At 48.4% G+C, this 17,726-nt stretch overlaps 7 protein-coding genes across 7 annotated transcripts; 4 read left to right on the top strand and 3 right to left on the bottom strand.

The window, feature by feature from the left end:
• Positions 1 to 406: 406 nt before the first annotated feature.
• N7487_004377 (alpha/beta fold hydrolase) lies at positions 407 to 1,312 on the top strand (the record flags this gene model as incomplete). The annotated part of the gene is made up of 2 exons (XM_056872124.1): positions 407 to 842; positions 945 to 1,312. The coding sequence occupies 2 exons, from the start codon at positions 407 to 409 to the stop codon at positions 1,310 to 1,312; spliced, it is 804 nt and encodes a 267-aa protein (XP_056729844.1).
• Positions 1,313 to 1,423: 111 nt separating this feature from the next.
• N7487_004376 (intradiol ring-cleavage dioxygenase) lies at positions 1,424 to 2,452 on the bottom strand (the record flags this gene model as incomplete). Its single annotated transcript, XM_056872123.1, has 3 exons — positions 1,424 to 1,645; positions 1,710 to 2,142; positions 2,205 to 2,452. The coding sequence occupies 3 exons, from the start codon at positions 2,450 to 2,452 to the stop codon at positions 1,424 to 1,426; spliced, it is 903 nt and encodes a 300-aa protein (XP_056729843.1).
• A 694-nt stretch (positions 2,453 to 3,146) lies between these two features.
• Positions 3,147 to 4,246, bottom strand: N7487_004375 (tRNA 2'-phosphotransferase; the record flags this gene model as incomplete). Its single annotated transcript, XM_056872122.1, has 2 exons — positions 3,147 to 4,019; positions 4,082 to 4,246. The coding sequence occupies 2 exons, from the start codon at positions 4,244 to 4,246 to the stop codon at positions 3,147 to 3,149; spliced, it is 1,038 nt and encodes a 345-aa protein (XP_056729842.1).
• Positions 4,247 to 4,788: 542 nt separating this feature from the next.
• On the bottom strand, positions 4,789 to 7,869 carry N7487_004374 (uncharacterized protein; the record flags this gene model as incomplete). The annotated part of the gene is made up of 4 exons (XM_056872121.1): positions 4,789 to 6,065; positions 6,119 to 6,211; positions 6,266 to 7,267; positions 7,320 to 7,869. 4 exons carry the CDS (start codon positions 7,867 to 7,869, stop codon positions 4,789 to 4,791), a joined length of 2,922 nt encoding a protein of 973 aa, XP_056729841.1.
• A 236-nt stretch (positions 7,870 to 8,105) lies between these two features.
• Positions 8,106 to 9,209, top strand: N7487_004373 (Efg1 domain-containing protein; the record flags this gene model as incomplete). The annotated part of the gene is made up of 2 exons (XM_056872120.1): positions 8,106 to 8,560; positions 8,626 to 9,209. Exons 1-2 carry the CDS (start codon positions 8,143 to 8,145, stop codon positions 9,207 to 9,209), a joined length of 1,002 nt encoding a protein of 333 aa, XP_056729840.1. The 5' UTR covers positions 8,106 to 8,142.
• A 1,299-nt stretch (positions 9,210 to 10,508) lies between these two features.
• On the top strand, positions 10,509 to 12,241 carry N7487_004372 (lanthionine synthetase C family protein; the record flags this gene model as incomplete). Its single annotated transcript, XM_056872119.1, has 4 exons — positions 10,509 to 10,689; positions 10,748 to 11,321; positions 11,379 to 11,392; positions 11,442 to 12,241. The coding sequence occupies 4 exons, from the start codon at positions 10,509 to 10,511 to the stop codon at positions 12,239 to 12,241; spliced, it is 1,569 nt and encodes a 522-aa protein (XP_056729839.1).
• A 1,808-nt stretch (positions 12,242 to 14,049) lies between these two features.
• N7487_004371 (uncharacterized protein) lies at positions 14,050 to 17,564 on the top strand (the record flags this gene model as incomplete). Its single annotated transcript, XM_056872118.1, has 7 exons — positions 14,050 to 14,231; positions 14,298 to 14,442; positions 14,592 to 14,840; positions 14,892 to 14,995; positions 15,063 to 15,400; positions 15,472 to 16,126; positions 16,175 to 17,564. The coding sequence occupies 7 exons, from the start codon at positions 14,050 to 14,052 to the stop codon at positions 17,562 to 17,564; spliced, it is 3,063 nt and encodes a 1,020-aa protein (XP_056729838.1).
• Positions 17,565 to 17,726: the final 162 nt, after the last annotated feature.

Raw genomic sequence — 17,726 nt, 5'->3', positions numbered from 1 at the left:
GGTAAATCGCTTCAGCAGCAGTTTGTCGCAAGTCTTCCAGCTTTGGAGTCCCTATTCGTATATTGCCAGGGAAGCCTTGGCACAATGGAAATCGGGTCCGGTCCGACAGTCGGGTGATATCCGCCCATTTCGGATACACGAAGCCATTTCGGTTCGGATATTTTGGAGTAAGAACTGAGAGCTGAATTGTTCCGACGGAATGACCAGAAACGGTTTGGAGGATTCAGAACACTGTGTACACTTGTATATTTTATTATTGTAGCCAGAATCTTATCGGGAATGACGTTACACTTATCATTTGTATACAACATAGGTCTCCAGGCTTGTCCGCTTCTCTATTCCTTCATTCCCCCATTCCTTCATACACTGTCTTGAAAGCACATCCCCATCGGACTCCCAACCCACAATGCCGTTCGTCCAAGCAAATGACCACCGTCTCTACTATGCCGACTCCCACCCCGCCGGCCCTCCAACCCCAACCGGCCTAACCTTCATCTTCATTCACGGGCTAGGCTCTTCACAAAACTACTATTACCCAGTAATCCCACATCTTACAAAACTTCACCGCTGTATCACAATCGACACATACGGCGCCGCCCGCTCCCCATACACCAATGACACAGTCACGATCCCCGGTATCGCAGAGGACGTCATCGGCGTTCTGGACTCGCTGCATGTCCCCAAGGCCGTCGTAGTCGGCCATTCAATGGGCGGACTCGTAGTGACAGAGCTAGGCGCACGGTATCCCGACCACGTACAGGGCGTTGTAGCCATTGGGCCGACTCACCCGTCAGATACGTTGGTGACGGTCATGAATAAGAGATCGGAGACTGTTCTTGAGTGTAAGTTCTTTCTTATTGTAGTCTACCTGATTGAGTGATTCTGTTTTATGCGGTTTTTTTTCTTTCTCGGATTTCCATACAAATGTGCTAAATCCTCTGCAGCTGGAATCGAGCCAATGGCAAATACCATTCCCTTTGGAGCTGTCGGCTCACGCAGCACCCCGCTTCAAAAGGCTTTCATCCGGGAGTTGATTCTGGGACAGGATCCGAAGGGTTATGCTGCACTGTGTCGCGCTATTGCTGCCGCCAAACCCGCGGACTATGCTGCTGTTAACGCGCCTTTCCTGCTTATTGCGGGTGAGGAGGATAAGTCTGCTTCTATGGAGGGGTGCCAGTATATCTTTGATCATGTCTCCAGCAAGCAAAAGTCATTGGAGGTGTTGAAGGGAGTCGGGCATTGGCATTGTATTGAGGCTGCTGATGAGGTGGGTGGGTTAATTGCCAAATTTGCGAATGTTGTGAATGCTTGAAAGAGACTCTATTTAGAAGAGAATAATGAACATGCCAGTCAATCTTTTTGGTTATCTTGGTTATATTTAATGCCGCTATCGTAAAGTACATCAAGAATCACAAATTGCTACTTAAATCCTGCTGCTCGCCCATGCGCCGCCATCGGCACTAGGCTCGAACTTGACCAGTTTAACATCGTATTCGAGCTCAATGGCAGCTTGAGGATCATCCTTGCGCGGCACAAAGTCCACAACAAGCGAATCCTTGACAGCGAACACAGAGTCATTGTCAAGGTACTTATCCTTGCGGTCGAAGATCTGTGTTGTCAAAGGACGGTAGTTATCATAGGTAGCCTGGGCAAGATATTAGCTTCCGCCTCAACAACCCCGACATCAAAAATACCAGGGTAAAACTTACAAGAATGTGAATGTGCGCAGGACGGAAAGGGTGACGATCCATCAACTCAAGAAGCTTGCCAGCAGGACCATCGTTCGGAACAGGATACGGCGTCGGACGCAGGCAGTAAAACGCGTACTTTCCATCCTCATCCGTCTTGAACTTGCCGCGCAGATTGAACTCAACTTGGTCGGGGTCCTGCTGCTCATATAACCCGTTCGTAGAAGCCTGCCACACCTCAACCGTCGCACCGACAAGAGGCTTCTTGGTCTGGAAGTCTATGACACGACCGTGCATGAAGGTCATCTCACCATCAGCCGGTTTCGTCTTGACGATATCCTCGCCGTTCTCACGATACGGTGTATCAGCGCGGAAGAACGGGCCCAGGATGGCCGTGGCTGTGGGCGCATCTTGTGCTTCTTCGGCGAGAGTGAAGGTGATTTCGTCAACGAGACTATTGTGAAACGAACATTCGTTAGCTGCTGAATCTTTTTCGCAAACAACACTTTGGCTTACGATTCCAGTCCTAGTACATCGCAAACTAACTGTCCCTCGTTCCGCTTGTCGTCGCTCATCCGTCCCGCCCAATTGAGCATCTGCACGCCGGCCATCCACTCGTCGACTGTGAGCTCCTCCTCGCGCGCAAAGTCGTGCATGTGTCTGATCAGGCCAGCCATGAGCTTACGCATGCGCGGGGTGGTTTTGGGACCCATCGCATTGATGACATTGTCGGTGAAGGTAGGATCGAAACGGTGCGTCGCCATTTTTGCGCGTAAATCAGTTTATTGCGATACGAGATGTCCAAGTGCGACTCGAAAATACAGAAAGAAGGAGAGAGGATTTCAGTAATACAGGAGTATGTGATTATTGAAAATCCACGAGACTGTTATATACCCCGGTGATCCGACGGGACTTTTCAGTCTGTCATCCAACCAGATCTGACCAAAAAACATGACGCTTATTCAAGGATGCCCCCGCAAAATCTGTGCCAATGGCATGATTGGGGTTGGAGGTATCGGATATACAGAGAGCGCGGTGACAAGTCGGTTGGGGGGTTCGGAAGGGGTTGCGCTTCCGATTTCCCCGCAGTCGGGTAGAACCCTGTGGGGAGCTGGGCGAATTATTTTCTTGCCTTCAATACGATGTATAAGTTACATTTTATCCCAATTTGGCCACCGGGGTTAAGTGCTATAGTAAGATAACACGCTAGGTTTACTCTAGGGCCCTTCAGCTCAGCAGGACCCTATGACCTCCGCCATATAGTCAACCCTCTAGGGCTCGAGGCACCGGGGTTACCTCGGTTTAAATCCGAAGCGGGGAGGTGTAAAAGATTCCATACTTGGATGTTTAGCCCATTGGAAGGATAATCATTTGTATTTCCCGCGCAGGTCTGTGTCGAGCTGAATAACAGAAAGCTCGGCTGGGTATGATAATCCCTACAGGGTGTCATATCACCACTCATCGCCGGCCCTTGGGATTCCCCTTCTTCGTAAGAGTCTCCGGAAGTTCTTGTAGAACCTCCCCATGCTCCCAGAGCTTACCCAGCCCAGCCTTGCGTTCTACCACCACATCAAAAAAGTCTAGCGAGACAAACTTCTGCGCTTCACCTTTTTCAGGCTGCTCGCCCTTCGCAACAGGTATGCCCTCGCTAAGAATGACTCCGTTCTCACTGCGCCAGAATGGTACACCAGCTTTCAGCGCTTTACGCACATCGATATAAATCAAAACCTGCGCATCGCGCCGCATACCCGAGATGACGCGAGAGTCATCGGGTTTCGCTTTACCCTGTGCGGCATCCTCATTGTGAACAGCAAGCACCGATTCTAATGACGGGCCAGTAGCGAAGTGAATGTGGTTCCGGCCCATACAGCGTAGTCCACCGGATTGTAAGATCGCAGGCCATGTCGCGTGGAACGTGCCGTGGACGACGGTATCGGGTAGTTTCGATTCGTCGGACAGAGAAAGCGGCTCGAGGAAAGAGGCAGAGTCAACGGTCTTGATGCTGTGTCCTTGTGTCGCGCGAATTAAAAAGTTCGCCGGGTCAGTATCGTTCACGGATAATGCTTGGTCGGTGGCTGTTTGTTGGGCTTCGCTCGTAGCCGGTGCGGACTCCAAGACGGATGTCGCAGGCTGGTCTTCGCCCACGATAGTTGCAGCTTCATGCTCTGCGTCTGGGTCTGTCGCTGGTGTTGTTGTTGCTTGTGTTGTGGATTTGGTGGGTTGTGCGGATGGAATGTGGAGGAGGGCGAAGCGCTTTTTATCAGAGGAGTCGACGGCGTGGAGGATCTCGGGGAAGGTGACCTTGAGTGATTTGAGTTTCCTCCAATTTAACTGGACATAGGTATAATTAGTATATTGTAGGTTATTAGAACAAGGACAACATAGTTGCATACCACGTCTGGCACGCTTGCATAACCCTGTGCGTTCATCTTCAGGCCTTCCTTTTCAGCGGCATGTCGCAGAAGCAAGCTTAATGCTTTGGAGACTTGGACATCGCGACTTTGGCCTTGGCCATGGCCACGTCCCCGCTTATCTTTGTTGTTTTTGGGGTGATCCATTTGAGAAATTTGAGGGGAGTTGGAGAATGATATTTTGGTGGGGCAATTTATTATAAGCTCCGAGGTGATGGATGCGGCTCTACAAACGCGTACCTTACCTGACTAGTATTTTGTACAGTTATGTATTGTGTACACTACATGTATATATGTACCATGTGGGAAACGTATGAAATCAAAATACAGTACGTCGATTTTTAATTCCTATGTTTGCTATAAGTTTGAAGTGAAGAACGTGACGTGAATCTACCGTGGGCTATAGAAGGACCATTCCTCTCCTTCCAAGTACACAATGGATAGAATCATCTAGGTAGTACGTGGGCATTATTAAAGGTCATATATAGAAAGGTCTCTTACGCAAAGTGTGCTTTCTACACCTAAAAGGACGCCTAGAAAGACATCTAAACGGGCGTCTGAAAAGACGTAAGGCCGTATAAGCGGCCGACTATTCTTGTTCTCAAACAAATCGACTCAATTGGGTATAGAATATCGCAGAAAGACAGGCCATCCAGCCCATGGCTCAGAAGGGGAAACCAGCAAGAGCATCACCGATCACAGATGCAGTTACACTCTGCTACAGGACAGATCTTATGCCGCCTAAACCAGTCGCTGGCATGATTCGCATGGAATCCATGGTTGCAATGGATACAGAATACCACAAACCGCCGCATTACCTCAGTCCCAGTAGGCTTACGAGAACCCGCTTCAGCATCCGCAGCAATACTGGCCCGTGACATTGGATCTGGCGAGCCCAGCCACAAGGTGCAGACGCCGCAACGCGGCATATGTCGACCACACCGCGGACACACAGTCCCAGACATGACTGTGGGTGCCAGTGGATTCCCGGCGGTGGGATGAACATGCTCGGCACTCTTGTTAGCTGGGGAGACCTGGGAGGAAGCGTCGTGCTGGGTGAGTGGACTCGTGCAGTAGTTACAGGTAAGGCTGACTTGCTGCGGTGGTGGCGGCATGAGTTTGCGACCGTCCGCAGTTACAGCGAAACGACGAGAGCCGACGTCAAAGCGGGCTCGCTCGAGTTGGAGTTTCCAGGAGTTCATTTGTCGCCGGTAGGTCTCGCGCCAGGCCTCGAACTGGACAACGTGTTTTTGGTTGCTAACAATGCGCGGCACGGTATGGCTCATTGCTAGCACGGGAGTTTGGACATCATTGAATTTCCCAATATACGATTGGAATAGACCCATGGCCAAATGACCCAACCCCGTGAGCACGACTCCTTCGATATCTCCTTGATCAATTGCTTGGCTCGTGGCTTCGTTCAGATACTCAGTTAGTTCGTCATCTGGAAGCCAGCGTAGCGCGACCTCTACGCGATACTTCAGAGGTAGTGTGGTTTCCTTGATAACTGCATTCCAGTCACCTTTGCTCACGAGGGCCAGGATCGCCCGAGCGTATGGGTCGGTGAGTTCCTTCGCGATTTCCGCACAGGTTTCCTCCCAGTCTGTGTCATTGTCCCCCTTGGAGGCACCGGCGATCGCCATGGCTAGCAGTTTATGAGCTTGGGTGGGGTTGTTGCTTCGAAGCCCAAGGTAGGCCAGCTTAGGCTCATCTTGGAAGACAGCCAGTGCAGCAGCTTTAGTATGCTGGTCTTCGCCAGATAACGTTTTCACTGACTCCTCCAGCTCACGGTAGGATTGCGTAGCACCACAGAGACGAAGGCATAGTCGGCGGTGGTCGGGGAAATTTGTGTCACAACCTGTTGTCTCGGGGAGGTTCAACTGAGTCGCCCAAGTTCCCACTGCATCCGCAACTGTTTTAGCATCATCTTTCTTGGCGCTGATACAACGTTGTTCCAATCCATGGCCTGTTCTCATGTCAGTTTTGAGAAAAACTCGAAAATAAAGTAAAGGAACAAACCTATGTCATTATTCCAAACATTGCTCACACCTAGATAATTCAAGTCCAAGCCATTGACAACCATTGAGGTCCCAGAAGACTCGGTTCGAGCACCTAGAAAATTTATAAGATATGTGGTTGTGACTCCAAGGAAAATGAAAAACTCACGTTCAATCCAGCCCCAGAAGTCTTGTAGAGCTTGATCATCAGATGCCACCTTTCGGTTTCGAGCCTCATCGAACAGATAACCCTCTTTGCACCGGGACTGATTAATTGTGGATAGAGTTAACGCTTCTTTCGCAGTAAGAGGAACACCTGTCACCCCGAGAGCCATAGCGCGTTCCCGGTTCTCATGACTTGGGACAGGCTCGAAATCAAGACTCTTTGATACGAACAGCTGGCCATTTGAGTTTGCCCCATGCTCTTGCGAGGTCAAACAGACGCGTGACCTAATGTTCCCGATCAGGTCTGAGATGGGCGAAATATGTTCAGACAGTGGATGAATCGATCGCACATCTGAGTCACTTGATGAGATGCCACAGGCTAATACACTTCGTGAAGATAAATCAATTGGTGCGCAGGGGGGACGCGCGGTGATGATCTGGGGTTGTCCATTGCCGTCGAGTGCGATAGCACTTGGTTGAGGAGACAAGCTAAGATTCAGGGAATCAAATGAAACAACACGGTCCTTTTCTTTGTAGCCACGAGCCGGAGTATCAAATGGTACGCAAACGTCCCGCACGTGCTTAGTGTATACCGATTCTGGGTAATTTCTGGAAGATCCCTGACCCAGAGTCTCGTCTATCGAAGAGCGGTACTCCTCCGGCAAGTAGTCTTTGGCAATATCGTAATTCTTGAAATGACCGTTGCTGGACAGCGCAGAAAGATTGCCTCGGTTCGTCCTTGAGAAGCGCAAGCTCCAGATGGAGGACTTCGGATGGAAAACATTCTTCAGTTCCAAAGCAGGCGTCGAGTGACCTGAGTCTGGGGCACTGGCGGAAGAGCCCATTGATGGAGATGTCAGTCGAGATCCAACGCGACGGTCCCACACGCAGATGGTGCTTTCATTCGATGGAATGCAAGATGCAATATAGTTCTCATCAAGCCAGTCAATAGCTAGATTATGAACACATCGAGTGGGAAATTGTAATGATGGATTGCCAGGTCCCTCTGTTACAAAATCAGCTATGCTTCTGTAGATATAAAGCCAGGGAAAACAAACCTCTCAGATCATAGATCCGAACAAATTGGCCTTTGACACCAGTTACGATGGTGTCAGGCTGGTCTCGGAAGAACTTGATACTGGTGATAGGCTCTGAGCTGGCGAGCTTGCGCAAGGGCTCGGTGAATCCTTTACTTCCACCAGCAGGACTGAGTCGTTGGTTGACATCCCAAATGTTCAAGCAAAAGTCGTTCCGAACGCGATCGAGGCCCGATGCCACAAGACCGTGTGTACTAAATGCAACTGCATTGCAGTACCGTTGGTTGCGGACTGGGAATGAAAGAGACTCCTTGGCATCCCCATCGAGGCGTAGGATGGTGGCCTCTCCAGATGACTGACCCACGGCGATCAGGTTCTCATTTGAAGTAGACCAGTCAAATGCACGAAACCCAGGCACATTGGTTAAGGTGGATAGCACTTCATGGCGTAAATTTTTGCCGTCAAACCCAGTCACCCTGCACAGACGAAATGATTTCCCTGTGACGTCGACTGACAGGAAGCGTTGTTCAGCGGCCGACGAGGTCGGGGACCAGCGAATGGCGGACTCCATGCTGGCCCTTTTACTAAGTGTGGTTCAGTGATTGACTTAGTGACATGGGTAGATCCGAACTGCCAGATAGACAAAGTCAAGCGGGCAATTGGAATAAATCAAATCAATGCGACGAGAGAGGGCCGCGGTGATGGTGATCAACGGAGACGCTCATTGGTTGGGCGCCAATCTGGGGGGGGGGCCGATAAATCCGCCGATATCTTTTTTCTTATCGTTTTTGCTGTAGCTTCGACTTCTTTTTTTTTCCTTTCCTTTTCTGTTAGACCAACAAACATGTCTACAGATACTCGAAGCCACCGCGATCGGGAAGCTCCCTCAAAGAGGAAGACCAGGGATGGATCAGAGGATGCTCCCCCGGCCCGCAAAAAGGTGCACCGCAAGGCAGACAAAGCAGATGATCAAGTCCAATTCGTGGACTTCGGCAGCAAAGGCGATGCATCAAAGCCTAAAGTGACCCGGAAATACAAGGACAAATTTGCTCCCAAACCCGAAAAGGAATACCCGTCGATTAACGACCTCAAAAAGCGAATTCGCGATGTGAAGCGACTACTCAACAAAATGGATTTGTCTGCCGATGCTCGCATCTTGCAGGAACGCGCCCTCGCTGGATATGAGCAAGATCTTGCGGACGAAACTACACGCAGAGAACGGTCGTCATTGATCAAGAAATATCACTTTGTCCGATTCCTTGGTATGCGGTCGATAAGTCTACAAGTGCTTGAGTTCTCGCTAACGTACTTTTTTTTTATTGACTAGATCGCAAAACTGCTACCAAGGAACTCAACCGACTTACTCGCCAGGAGAAGGAAGAAGATCTGGATTCGAAACAAAAGGCTCGTCTTGCGGCGAAAATCCACACATGCCGCGTGAACCTCAACTACACGATCTACTATCCTCTCACCGAGAAATACATTTCAATCTACCCCAGTGGAAAACCCGATGCAACAGACCCAAAGTCAGAATTGCAAACACAGGAAACCAAAACCAACGACGCCAAGCCCCCGATGTGGTCTGTCGTTGAGAAGTGCATGGAAGAAAAAACACTGGACCTTCTTCGCGAAGGAAAGCTGCACATCAATGCTAATGGAGAGAAGATCCAAGCTTCGTCTTCTGGCACAACTACAGTTACAGATACCCACAAGGAAAAGAGCAAGAAGGGAGAGCAGCAAAAAGAGACCAAGTCTTCGACCCAAAAGGAGAAGCATGCTTCCAAAGATGACAAGAAGAGCAACAAGAAGGAGAAAGCTACACGCAGCGAGCGGGCTCCCAAGAACCACGAGGCATCAGAACCAGCCAACGCGGAGGACCAAGATGATAGCGATGGTGGTTTCTTTGAGTAACCAATTCATACGTTCGATGCAGAATTCGTTCATGTCTTATTTGTCTTGATATCCACTCTAGCATTTTATACATTCTATTGCAATACAGCCAAATGACACTATTTGTCTTCAAAGCTTCACCGAATAATAACTGGGTTCTCCACCTGCATACTTCAATGCCATAGACTGATGTTGTGGTTTATCTAGGTTGTTAGGCAGAACATAAAAAAGCGATTTTGCTATATACAGATATACTCATGCCGATATGGGTCACGCAGATCTTTTGCAACTCGCGGCACTATCATGGAACCAAGCGAAGATGATATCCTGTTCTACCAATGCACCATCAACTTACTTTCGTCTTGCTACTTATACGCGGGTGAGTGGGTGAGTTCGGCTTATGGGAGTGCTGATTCCAACAACATCAACTGCCGAAAACCGAGAGTTTCATTTTGGCGCAATGTCTCCCTGCAACATTTTATCACATTGCAATATGCGAACCATCTTGACAATATAGGAGTTCCCTGCCCTGAAAGACTGCTTCTTGCCAAGGCAGAGAAGTCGTGTCAAATCTCTCTAGGAATGGGTGCACTATCATCCGGTCCCTCTGCGAGAATATAAGCTTTGAAAGATCTGGAAGACGTCTACTTCTGGCGTTCACAAATCTGGAAACTTTTTCAGACTTTGATTGAGATCGCCCATCTCGAGAATGAACTAAACGACAGACCAAGATATAAAAATCGTACAACTATTTTCATTCTTTTTCTAGCTCTCACGTTTCTTCTTACTAGCTACTTGTTTATTCGGGCCGTCGGATACATCTTTGGGACATCTTTCCACTTTATCTCTCTCGTCTTTTCCCCGAGGCTCCCAATGTTGGATGTTGTTTTTCTGTCTCTGACGGGCTGTGCAATCTGGGCAACGTTTGCCACATTGAGGCGGTCTAGGGCGAGATGGAAGATGTTTTTTTAGTAGCTTGGACTGGTGATCGTTATAGAGACTGCCTAGTGGGTGGTTAATCAGAATGCCGCTTTTGGGTTTGCTATTTAGATTCCGCAGTTCTATGGATGGCACCTGTTCTGATGTACGAGGGATTTGGGTGAGATTTTGGGTTTGTAGCTTTGCTGGTGGGGAAGATGCTGGATTCTATTTTGGTGGCTAGCTGAACCGCACCTTGTTTATGTCCCGCGGGACATAGGTCGATCGCCCCGATCAGAACGGTAAATGTTTTCAGACCAGCATAATTGAGCATCCTTCCTGCATATCACGCCATATCTCTGCAAACACCTAGACAGCCTATAACTAAACAAAACCTGAACCATGGCAGAGCGCCCGCAATACTTCGAGAACACTTTAACCCCGCCATCGATCAATGCGACCACTCTTTCCGAGAGCCTCCAAGAGCTTCGTGTAGCTGTTCGCAAGGGTGCCGAATTGATACAAGAGAACACTGCCTTACCTGAGACATGGGGCCCAAATGGCTTGTTCAGAGCTTTCCCCGGTATTTCAAACTCCACTCCCACCTCTCCAAACCATGGCCATCTAATCACCCAATAAAGGCATCGCTCTAGCATTTCTCCGCTTGGATTATCAGTCCTCGGTGTTAAATGATCACAAGGCTGCTTCTCTTGACTATCGTTGTTACGCACTACAACGGATTCCATCAAGCCTCCCGGACACCCCTCTGTTAGCCTCCCGACTATCTCCACTTGGCTCATCTTCGCCTGTAACTGCTATCACCTTGCGCATTCTAGCTACTCTTTCAAAGAATGATTGGCAAGGTGGTGCCAATGTCAGCATCGCAAGGGAGGATATCACTTGCCTTCATGAGGCCATGCAGTACGCACTAACTAATGAGCCTCTTGTTACCCATGATGGCAGAAAAATGGGTGGAGATGAGATGCTGTTTGGCCGAGCAGGACTTCTTTGGGTCCTTTTGAATGTTCGTGCTCACGATTTTGACCAAGAGACCCAAGGATTTCTCTCACCTGTGCTAGGGGCAATTCCCGAGTTGATCCGAGTGATTGTCGATGCCGGGCGACAAGGATCCAAGGAATACACTGAGAAGAACAGAGCCCAAGACGCACATCCATTAATGTATGCATGGATGGAGGGCCATTACTGTTTTGGGGCGTAAGTGCACCTCCAGCCATCTTGTATCGTATGAGATCGCTAACGGACAATGTATAGGGTTCATGGAATAAGTAAGTTGGCAGGCGATATTTTTGAAGCCAATACTAACATGTGATTTAGCCGGTATTCTAACCATCCTACTCTCATGTAAGCCCGAAGAGCTTACAGAGTATCTTCCTGTGATTGGTGGTACTATCACTGCGCTCTGCAAGCTATCCGGAGCTACCAATGGCCACCTCCCGATGACACTACCACTATATGGTTCCACGCAGCGCTCCTCGGAACTAGTCCAGCTGTGTCACGGGAGTCCAGGACTGTTGATTCTCCTAGGTACTGCCTTGAAAAATAAATCCTTAACCCGTGCCCACTGGGATCCAAGTTGGGACCAAGCGATCTACTTGGGCACCGGGCGTGTGTGGGAAGAAGGTCTGCTTTCTAAGGGAGGCAGTTTGTGTCACGGCGTGGCTGGCAATGCATGGGCGTGGCTCCTCCTCCATGATTGCTTTGAATACCACTTAGAGACTCTGAACGAGGCCCGGGTACTTTACCTCCAGGACAATCAGCTATCAGCGCTTCCAAATGCCGAAGTGAGTCAGGAACTCAATAGTGACTTCTTCCTCTCGAGGGCACTTGCGTTCATGTTGCATGCACGTCAAACTAAGCCATACAACACCTCGCCCACGTATGACAAGGATTATCGTATGCCTGATGAGCCCTACAGCTTGTTCGAAGGTCTTGCGGGCAATGTCTGTGCCTGGGCTGATACGTGCGCGGTGCTTCAAGCTAGGCTGCGTAAGATAGAACTTGGTGAGCAGGGTGTTACATCTGATTTGTCGCGAGATCCAGTTTTCCGCGAGGCTTTCTGTGGGCAATTGGGCTTTCCTGCTCTGGGTGGAAATGGCGCAATGGGTATTTTCTAAATAATCCGCTATCAGTTAGAAAAAGCAGCTGTGAGACAAGCTGAGTAAGGCCCTATGCGTTGAGGGGAGCGAAGAAATTTAAACACGTGCGGCATCTAGAAGTATACGATCAACCAAGTTGAAGTAGAAGAAACCAGGTTGCCGGTGTATTATTGAAAATCCAGGCCTCAAATCAGACTGACTCAACCTGTCAGCATATAGGGGGAGGGCGACCGTAGATTCAGCCGTAAAATAAAACCTGCGGCAGTGATCGCGCAAAGGTTCCTGCCAATATGGGCTTGCTGGTCTTCGTCCCTGAGGTCATCACACTCAGAGATGACTCTTCGCCGAGAGATGCCTCAGAATGGGAGAGCCTTCACCTAGCACGTTCAAGTCATGTTTTTCACAGTCCTGGACCGGTCTTAAGGCATCCATCCAGAGGCTTCGTTTATTGCCAATTCTTTTGATTCTAGTCACTTATCTCAGGGTCGACCCCGAGGGTCTAGCCTATGGACAACTGTAATAGAGCTTCAAAGTTCCGACATGTATACTTAATTCGAAAGTCGGGACCGAACGTTTGCGCACTCTATTCTACCTGCCAATACGAATGAACTTGAAGCACATTAAGAACTCGACTTATTCAAATAATTTGTATCACATCTATCCCAGTGGCCCAATAACCATTAAGAAGCGTTGTTTTATTTCGCACCATATCGGCTTCTGAGTCCACAAGCAAGATTATTGAGCCTATTTGTACATTTAACATGAGCGACTGTCGTAGATCCTTGGGAATATTCGGTCTACATCTGTTGTCTTACCTGCCTCAATAAGATCCTATAATGCGACTATTTCTGGTGTTGAAACTCTAATCTACTCTTCTCTGTTGACATTAGACCCGCGAAGTAGCTTTCCCTATTTATTACCTATTCTAGTATATATATATGTATAGAAAATTCCTTTGCACAAGCTATGCTTTTTACCATCTTTGTATGCATCTATCTAGATATAAATGGAAATGTTCTTATATATAACGTCCCTAATATTGTTTCAAGCTTAATAGATCCCCTTTGGCTACCCCCGCCTTTTCATAGTTTATTCAGTGACGTCATATCTCCCAAAATCGAACTACCACTTTCACAGAAGTGCAAAAAGAACAGAAATAATATAAAGCAAGAAGGATCCGAATCCTGAGATCAATACATATGTAACTATACGTACCGGATATTCCCTGGCGGGTGGGGCTTTCCTATTTGAGCTGCCGCCGCTTTTATGAGGGTGCTCAGGCTCAGGCTCACTGAGTAGATGTCAGCACGGGCTCAGATCAGTGATCATGCTCAGATCAGTCACGTGCAGGATGACTGATGCTCAGTGAGTGCTCAGTGAGTGCTCATTGGATGCTCTCTGATTACTCAGTGATGCTCAGTGTCCAATCAGTGAGCAACACTGATGCACTCAGCCCACCTCAGACCTTACCCAGAAGGGATTAGCCCCCACAGGGTCGTTTATACTGTGATAGTTAGTTCGTTGAAAGCATTGTTGCTGCCCTCATTTTCCGGAGCACTACACCTCATCAAGAAAATACATTATGACGAAGGGGCGCAGGAAAGAGCGGAGAACTCCATTCGTTTCATGATGTCTTCCTTCTGTCTTCTAATTCAGAGCGGCTCGAGCTCAAAGTCCCAAATATAAAGGCAGACCGTGTGCCAGCATTAGCATGTAATAACCAACACGCCTTCTATTCAAGCGCCTTTTACTTGGTACATTAATCTAATATCGCATTATTTTACTTTGAATACATCCCCTACCTCCAGGTTGCACCGCACTTGATTATGGGCAGAAAAGACTTTTTTGCCAAGCGCGATGGAATCGCTAAGGAGAGGCGCCGTCTACAGCGAGAAAAGAATGGTTATGCTCCTGGGGTCCATAGAGAGGAGGACTCAATTCGGGAGAAAGACAAAAGGCTTCCCAAGACCAACAAATTACATCAAGAAACTATGAACCTCTGGCTCGAGTGAGTTAAGCCGCATTTGAAGTGGCAATCCCTTTCCTATTATGAATTCTGCTGATCTTCCTTTAGTTTCACTGCAGACCCGGAGAATGGGTTTGAATATTACCAAACCTCCCTTGGTTCTCCGGCTCCAACTCATGAGATGATCAAGGCGTACATTCGCTGGTACGCAAGTTCTACTCAAGGGCGACTGAACGATGATGGGCTACCTACGGTAAGAACCGTGAGTGCGCATGCCGAACAATTCTTTGGTGGATTTGAACAATTCACAAAAAGTAAAATCATCCCAGACGATCGAAAGGAAATAAAAATGGTTGGTTTATTCGTAAATTCCCCTCTGAGACCACACTAACCTCGATGCAGTGGATCAAAAAAACCTTGACGGCAGATGGCGTCGTTGTAGACCAAAAGAAAGAGAAACTTAACTTCACAAGGCATGATTTTTTGAGAACAGTCTCGTCTTTGTGGCAGACTGATCACCAAACGTTCATTCCGGGACTGCTCAAAGTTGTCATCTTGTTTGCTCTCCAGCTGTTCCTCTTTACTGGAGCAAGAGTCGGAGCTTTCGTACCCTCTAGTGAGGACAAACATGAAAGAGGTCTTCGATACAGAGTAAGGCTTCTTTACCCCAGCGATATTATATAACATTAATCTCTATTCTAGCATATCAAATTGGTACTATTTCCTTCATCCACAGCTCGTTGGGCGGTGGGTTGGAAGGTGGATCAGAAGTGGCTCAAGAATCTTCGATGTGAAAAATACACAGTGTGAGTTAGAAGGACCTAGTGTTATATTTGTCGAATATACGGGAACTTCATTAACTGGTGCTTCTAGATTCGGAATTGGTATCCGGGACAGCAACAGGCCGCAATTTGCGTCGGGCTACCTTCTTTTCTCCCTTGCATTAGCGCACGGTGCTATTTATGGGGTGGATACCGTGGATGATCTAGCGCAGTTTGATCTTTCAAATGGCGAGATTCATTTGCGATGGAAGGAAGAGTACATGGATAAACCAGTTCTCAGACATGCCACGGCTGATGGGCCTCAGGAGACACCTTTGACGAAACAAAAATTTTGTTCTTGCCTGCGTCAGATTTTTAATGCTGCAGGGTACTTTGGTGAACTGGCAACTATCCATTGTATACGACGAGGCCTTGGGAAAAAAATCGAAAGTAAGCTCCTGAAACCACACAAAACAATCGATAGACACTCGAGAGAGCTCTTCATACTAAGATCTTTACAGAGAGAAATGGCTCTGCACCTGTCAGTCAAATTATGGCGCATCGGGGCCCAGGCACCTTTCCGGAGCATTATCAAGCCCACTGTTCCTCCATAGATACAGTGGGAGCCGTTCTAGATGAGGATGACCAATCCGATCATATCGAGTACTTTCAAGGTTATATTCAATATTACGAACGTGGCTTGCCAGGCGAGTTGCCAGCAGAGATCAAAGGGAGTATTTTGGAAAAACCAGATATGGTGGAAATGAGAGCCCAGATCGAATCATTCGCGCAGAACCACGACAAGGATTCCTTCAAGAACATGAATTTGGAATACAGGAAGGCGCTCGTTCGGCATCGCCTGTTCGAACTCAAGCAATATCAAAAACGGTGGGCACAGGAGAAAAGAGACCAGAAAATTATCAACCGAGGAAAAGAAGAGCCGACTCATTTGGAAAATGACATTCGCACACGTGCTCAAATGTTGATTATGCCCGAGGTTGCGCGAATCGCAACAGCCATGTCCTGCACCAAAGAGCTTTCCTTTGACGAAAAACTTCTTCTTGTTCAAGATCTACAGACGCAGTGTGCCCGTGATTTTGATGTGGTATACCTCCCAAATCAAAGTCCGGTTCATGGGCTTTGTCCTGCAAAAGGGTGCCATATCAGCATTGCAAGGTGAGTGCCCTGGCTGAATAATGACATGGCCAATACTAACTCCGCTAGTCTGAGGAAGTGTGATAGAAGTGCCCACATTCACGGATGTGTTCGGCGTGAGAAAGCTTCTGACCTTCAAATATCAGAATCAGAGATGCGGTTTTGCTATGAATGCATGGAATGGTTTTTGTCGAGTCAATGGCGGAAGCATTGCGATGCCCATCTCCAGTCATGGCAAATCCAGCACTGCGAAGTGATCATCTATCGCCATACCGTCATTCGCCCGGGCTATTGCCCCTTTTGCTTGTGGGACCCGAACCTGAATCTCTCCGCAGAAACCCGTTTGCGATCCTGGCTGCGAAGTGACAACCTGAGGGAACACATTGAAGGGCAGCACATGGCTGAAATTCAGCGTTTCAAGAAAAAGCCGATATGCGGATGCTCTCAAATCTTTAACAATGAGCGTGACCTTCGAAATCACTTACACGATGCACATGGGCTAAAGGAAACCATATGGCAAGAAAATCCAAAGCTACCCAACAAAAGGAAGCGCACTTGCAAGGTGGAATCACAATGCTCTTCAACAGAACCAGGAGAGGAGCATCCCAAGAAAATCAGATTTCATCATTACACACCTCCGTGCCATGAGCGTGAGCACGTGCCAGAAGAATCATTTGTCCCCGTCCCGGCCTTGCTTCCGTCTGTCGAAGAGAATCTGGAACAATACTCGGGGCCAAGTATGTGTGACAAATATAGCACGAGCAGTAGAAGCAACTCAGTGGAACTATGCTTCTTGGAGGCAAGTCCCCCACCCAGCTCGGGGCCAACAACTCCAGGTCTTGAGGCCATTGATCCTCGAATCCTCGAACCTCCTAAATTCAACAGCGACAATGCCCGTCAATCTTGTGACCCAGTTGTCATCCAGCTAAATTCACTCACTTTCCCACCAGAAGAGGATGAGGCCACCAAAATGTCCGTCAGTGGCATAACACAGCCGCAACCTCCCGCTCTAAGCTTTGCCAGTCAGCCTTCTGGATACTATGCTGTCACTGAAGCCAATGAGAGGAAAGGACTGCAATGTCTCACCTCTTTGTCGACCTGTGACCAACCTGTTACTGCGGAATTTGAGTGGGAGAGTCATCCACTTACACGGGGAGAAGGCGGCGAGGGAAACCTGTCTGTTGATGATCAAGCCCCTCCCGGTGGCCCTCGCAGAACCCTCACTAGATCCAAGGCACAAACTCAGTCGCCCCAGCATCATTCAGATAGTTTGAACAGCTGCAAGCCCCGGCAGAGGCTTAATGCAAAGAACAAACGAAAGTTGCGTGACCTACAGAGACAGAATCTGACCCTGAGACAGATCGGGCCTCATTTCGCGGATATTGATATGGCGTTACTGCGACAGGCTTGGATGGAATTGAAGCCTTCTCAGAGATGCACCAGATCTCGGGCCAATTGAAAGGGCAACTGAATCATATTTTCAATCAATAGTATTTCACTTGTGCTTGGTTATTATCAGTCTGTACAAAATTTGCTATTCAGCCGCGTAGTCCAACCCTCGCCGACCTAACTAGACTCCTTGTCACACCATCTGAAAGTTCCTAGCTGTGCGAGAATAAGG

This window comes from Penicillium crustosum (genome assembly GCF_028827405.1).
Source record: "Penicillium crustosum strain IBT 35664 chromosome Unknown utg000002l_segment0_segment0, whole genome shotgun sequence".
NCBI lineage: Eukaryota > Fungi > Ascomycota > Eurotiomycetes > Eurotiales > Aspergillaceae > Penicillium > Penicillium crustosum.
The sequence above is the reverse complement of the archived record's forward strand: the minus strand, read 5'-3'. Positions and strand labels throughout refer to the sequence as shown.